Here is a 6,000-nt window from a genome sequence, read left to right on the forward strand (position 1 = left end):
GTTTATCTTCGATATTAGTCTAAGAATTAGTTGAATAAGTGAGACGTGTTAAATCACTTCCCCTGAAGTCATTAAGAGATAAATATTACCTCATGGGGAATTCTTAATTGTTTTTAGTGTCTTATAGTCAATTCTCAGCTGATGTAAAATTCTTAGAGAAAGCTGACTAACTTCTAATTAACAATTCTCATATAAGTTACTATTTGTGCTAAGTGTTTCACGTGTGACGACAATGGCTCTAAAATTACTAGAACTACTAGGGAAATATTTTTAAGCACAATTTAATGCAAATACAACTCATACCATACATTTTCTTTTCACCTTAAGTAAAGAAACATTTAAATAGGTTGGCTGTAGTGATTCATGCAGGGAGAAAGATTATTCAAACTGTAGAAAAACATAAATGTTACATTTTATCACGTGTCCTTAAGGGCACTCAACAATCTCCTTTATGTGCAAGTGGCATATATTTTCAGCACATACAACAAGTTGCCCCATGGCAGGTCATTTTTAATTCAGTGGTAGTGGAAATAGCGTTGCACTTAAACTAATGGATTGATGTGGCATTCAAAAGGTAAATTTTTCCCCTTTCTTACTCTATTCCTAACCAATTAAATAAATGCAACTAAGAGTGAAAAATGGTCAGTGGTGATAAAAGTGATAAAGATATGTTTTATGGGTTTATCCCTTAAGAGCTCTTATCGTATGACATAACACATGCACAAAGAGATTATAAACGTTTCTAAAAGTTGAATGATCATGGAAGAAGAATGCGCCACTGAGAGCCAGTGTAAGTCTCTGGAGAGGGCTGGTGCCTAAACCTGCAGGGCACCTCGGCTCTAGTCCCATTCTGTGGGGAGACCTGGTTTAGAAAACCACTCTTCATTTACAAGGTAACATCTGCATCTCAAGCATAAGTCGTGGACCTAAAATCTCCTTTAACTGCGAAGACCTTTGATATCTGGAAAGTGCCTTTCGTATTTCTCATATGTCCGTGTATGTGAACTCAGAACCTCCAATGCTAACTTACACCTAAAAGAGAGTTTTCATAGTGTGTTCTCAAGTGAGCAAAGTATTCTGCTGGTAACAGCAATAACAAATTATGACACAAATTGAGCATTCACAATGTACTTGGACAACAACACAGTGAATAAAATACCATTATCTCTATTTTCCCCCACAAGGATAGGGACAGAAAGTTTACTGAAACTATTAATAGTAACTACAAGACATATTGTTCTTGGCTTTAATTCTTTCCATCGTTCAAAATTACAAAGCAATGTTAACTCTGGGTTCCTGTGGCTTCTCTACCACTGCCACTACCACCGTCATTATCACCATTACCACTGCCCTTTTCTATTGCTAATGTAAGATCAGCCGGCCCTACCTGGAAAGGTAGCAAAGAAAAACTGTCTGTATGATCAAATAAGATAACCATAATCATAAGTAGCACATCTTGAAGAAACCTTATTATAAGAAGTAAAAGTCACAGAAGTAACAGATTCCTGGCTTCATATAGTCTAGAGTTAGGTTTTAAACTCTGTTCTCCCGAGAACCAGCAATAGGTATACTTGGGAAGACAGTCTTAGGTCCTCTATTTTTTCTTTGTATAAAACTTGTTTATAAAACAAGAGGGCTGGACTACTCTTTTTCAGCTCAAAAATGCTAAGTCTAGACAATCACTTGCTTTATTAGAATAATTTTCTTAACGTGTCATAAAAACTCCCAACAGAAAACTTCTTCCCAGGAAAGAAAAACAACTGAAAATATAGGAAACAATAAATGGGATTGTAAAGCTAATATGAAAAAAGATAATTACCACTATCTGAAAATAATCACTAGGAATGACCACGTCTCCATTCTTCATCCAATTCACAGTGGGCACAGGCTTTCCAGAGACTGCACATTCAAACTCAATATCCATGCTTTCATAGGCATAGAGGTTGGAAGGATGATTTAAAAACCATGGAGGAACTGTAAAGACAGAAAAAAAAAGTGAGTGGGTGGAGACATGAACTTGCATGTTAAGGTCTTCGCTGAATTAGAAAGACTGCTCTGGGATAGAAAGTATTTGTAATTCAAATAATTCCTATAAACCCTTACTTTATTATATAGGAACTACTGTAGAACACATCTATTTTCTCCCACAAACACAATTAAATAGTTGGAGTTAATGGTGTTTTGCCACGAGAAGAAAAAAAAAAACAACACTTTTGGGGAAAAATATTATACATAATAAATAAACATTCTGAATATCCAATTATTTGTATCCAATCGAGCTACTTAAAGACATCGAAATGCACATAAAACTATGAAAATTATGCTGATAAAGTAAAGGGAGGCTGAAAGACTGAGACAAACCACAGTATAAGATAAGAAAGCTTAGGATACCTGTAATTCTAGAGTTTCATAAGGATTTATTTAATGTGATGAACTCATTCCCCATTGAAACTGGCTGTGGTGGTAGAGCACAAAAAAATGACTGTCATCTTTACTGTGGACACATTGCTATTGTCTTAGCAATCATCTATTGTAGTGTATTACTATACTGTATTATTATTTTCTCAGCACTGAATGTGATATACTAATTTAATTTAATGTCGTAATTACCATAATACTATAGTTACTCTATGACAAAAAATTTGCAATTGAAAGCAAAATTATAAATATAATATAACACACCTTTGCTAATGAATCTCCCAGGCTTGGTCCCTCAAAACTCTGCCTAGGAATCTTAAAGTGATGTCAGATTTGAATATTTATATTGCCTGAGACCCAGGTTAAATTCACAGTAAAGGAGCAACTTTTATATCCTTTTTACATACGACACAGATATGCATTTTGAGTAGATGGTATTTTTTGTCACTGTTGCTATTACGTTCAATGAGTAAGGGAGTACTCACTTTTGCTCCTTTGAGTACCTCCACTTCTCTCTCTCACCCCTTTCTTATTTTCCTGATTTTCAACTAAATTTGGGTCTCTAGTACTAAACAACTTTTAAATTCTCTAGTCTTTCACAGTGGAAAATTGATTTAGATGACTTAGCTGGGATGCATTGATATTCACTGACTAAAGACATGAAAAAGAATATATCTGAGAGCTTTTTTTAAAGAGAACATGCCCCCATTGTATACTGGGCTAAAATTATTTATTTATAATTGATAATAATATTAGTATGAGACTGTTTTATTCCTTTGCCAAATTCACTGACAATGCTCTGAAAGACAACAGAACTATTTATTGAATGCCTCTGAGCAAATATATGTTGTCTCGTTTGGCTTTTGTTCTCAATTTTATCATATATTTTGATCAAGTGTTCATTTACTAGCCAATAGCCAATATTTATTGAGAGCTGACCACACATAATTTATTATATGCACAGTTTTCTGAGGCAGGCTCTATAATTCCCATTTTACAAACAAAGAAACTAACATACAAGGTGTTTAAGGAACTTTCTCTAAATCATACAGCTGTCGACTGTGGAGCAAGATGGGCTGACTCTCCTGTCTACATTCTGAACTACCATGTAATAACCATCTCTTTTACTGCTTGAAAATTCCAGTGGTAGGATAACTCAGTACCATTCCCAGACCCTCAGAAATAATGAAGATAAGCAATTCAAGCCATTAACCCATTTCCCAATTAGCCCCAAGAACACTTGCTGGCAGTGCTTGCAGCTGCCACATTTACCCTAAGAGAACTCATGGATTACAGTCCTAACCTTAACCCCAAATGTGGCCATGAAACATCTCGCTTTTCTTATTATTTTCGTATCACTCTACTATACTGATATTCTTTGGAAACAAATGACATCATTATATTTATTGCTTTCTGTTTTTAGTAGAGTAGTGATATTTCCATTTACAAAATGTAGTAATTCTTGATTGCTGAAAATGTAAAATCCTAGAAAACATAGCATTCCTATGCATGATGTTAAATTAACATCGGCAGTGAGCTACACTTTTTTTTTTTAAAATGAGAATTGATTAAAAAAAAAAATCACCATGTTGTTGAGACTTCTAGTCAAGGTAATGGAGTAGGTAAATGCTGTGATTGCCACCTCTCACAACCACATCAGAAGAACAACTAAACTATAGAACGACCATTACTGCGAATCATCTGAAGTTTAGCTGAACAGAAGTCCAACAATGGAGGATATACAGAAACCACCCCAGGACTGATGTGAGGAGTGGAGATGCAGAATGGCCTGGTCCCACACTCGACTGTGGTGGTTAAAAATCAGGAGGGATATCTTGGCTATGAAGCTTCCCCTGGAAAAGTGAGGGGTCCCAGCCCAGGGTTGCAGAATGAAGGAGAGAACAACAACTTCTGGCTGTGAAAACCAGAGGGGATTGTGGCTGAGTGAGACAGAGGGTGGCTGGAGTCACAGACGTTTCTCTTAAAGGGTTCACATGCAAACTTACTCACTGATGGACCCACTCGTTCTGAGCTGCAGCACTGGGATAGCTGCTCAAAAAGCACCAGGGAAACACAGGGAGGAAGCGAGTTGCCTGGCTTCAGGGTGAGGGCTGGAGGAGCAGCTTTTACCCAGACAGAAGTGCTGGCAGAATCCATTGTCTCTTCGTTGAGACTCCTGCCCTCTATCTAGCATGAAGACACAGGTGGCTGCCATATCTGAACTCCATCAATGTAGCTAACACTAGCTGCCCATCCCTGGTGATTCCCTGATGCCCCACCCCATGGATCACCCAAGCCACGTCCAGTGGCTTTTCCATACAAATGGCCGGTCTTCACTCATGCAGCAGACTTTCCTAAAATCTCTCAAAGGTCCACAAAACCCAAACAAGCAGCATCTGCTCTCCACATGCCCTGTACCACTTACTGAATAGCCCTAAGCCTGGCACTGGTGGCAGCTGGCCTCAGTTCATAGGTTGGTCTCTCAGGGCACCTCCAAGCCCAGTGTGAGTGGTGGTCATCTGCATATTGCTTGGTGACCCTGGGAAGGGCACAGACTGCTGCTAAACTTGGCCAGGGTTAGGGCCCCTTCCAGGTGGCTCTGAGGCCAGCACACCCACTGATCAGCTTTAACCAAGACAGAGCACCACCCGGGGCTGTATATGAGGATGACATACCCAAAAGGCAGACTGGGAAGGCACCAGAGTCCTGCTAAAGTGAATACTGTTTCATAGGGTCAGTCTCTGCAAAACAACTCCTCCACTATATACTGGCCAGTCCTCATGACCACTCAGCCTGTGGGTCAGTTTCTCCCACTGATGTGTAAACAGCCAACAAGGCTCAACTACAACAGTAAGGGGCCCACGTAGTCTGTACAAGGAATGTACCTGGAGCACCCAGCTCAGGTGACCAGAGAGACTGTGCCACTGGGCCCCACAGGACACTTACTACATAAGGCCACTCTACTAAGACCAGAAGCCCTCCTTAATACATAGAAACAAACAAAGAAAGATGGCCAAAATGGGACAAACGAACATGTCCCAAATGAAAGAAGAGAAAAAAGCTTCAGAAAATGAACTAAACAAAATGTAGACAAGCAATCTACCAGATGCAGAGTTCAAAATACTGGTTATAATGATGGTCAATGAACTTAGGGGACAAGTGGGTGAGCTCAGTGAGAACTTTAACAAAGAGATAGAAAACTAAAATGGAGATAGAAAACATAAAAAAGAACCAGTGAGAAATAAATAATACAATAACTGAAATGATGAATACATTCAAGGAAATCAAGGCTAGATTAGACAAAGCAGAGGATCGAATCAGCGATTTAGAAAATAAGTTAGCAAAAAACGCCCAATTATACTAGCAAAAAGAAAAAAAAATCTAAAAAAAAGAGGATAGTTTAAAGGGTCTCTGGGACAACACCAAACATACCAACATTTACTTCATAGGGGTACCAGAAGGAGAAGAGAGAGAACAAGGAATTAAAAACCTATTTGAAGAAATAATGACAAAAAACTTCCCAACGTGGCAAAGGAAATAGAAATACAAGCCCAAGAAGTGTAGGGAGTCTCCAAGAAGATG

At 38.4% G+C, this 6,000-nt stretch overlaps 1 protein-coding gene across 1 annotated transcript in view; it reads right to left on the bottom strand.

Moving 5' to 3' along the window:
* The window catches only part of DCC (DCC netrin 1 receptor), a 983,855-nt gene that overhangs the window by 384,670 nt on the left and 593,185 nt on the right, over window positions 1–6,000 (bottom strand). Inside the window, exon 6 of the mRNA XM_039841340.1 lies at window positions 1,820–1,974. Coding sequence (XP_039697274.1) covers window positions 1,820–1,974 — 155 coding nt within the window. The remainder of the gene's footprint in view (window positions 1–1,819; window positions 1,975–6,000) is intronic.

This window comes from Pteropus medius, unplaced genomic scaffold (assembly GCF_902729225.1).
Source record: "Pteropus medius unplaced genomic scaffold, Ma_sr-lr_union100, whole genome shotgun sequence".
NCBI classification, from domain to species: Eukaryota; Metazoa; Chordata; class Mammalia; order Chiroptera; family Pteropodidae; genus Pteropus; species Pteropus medius.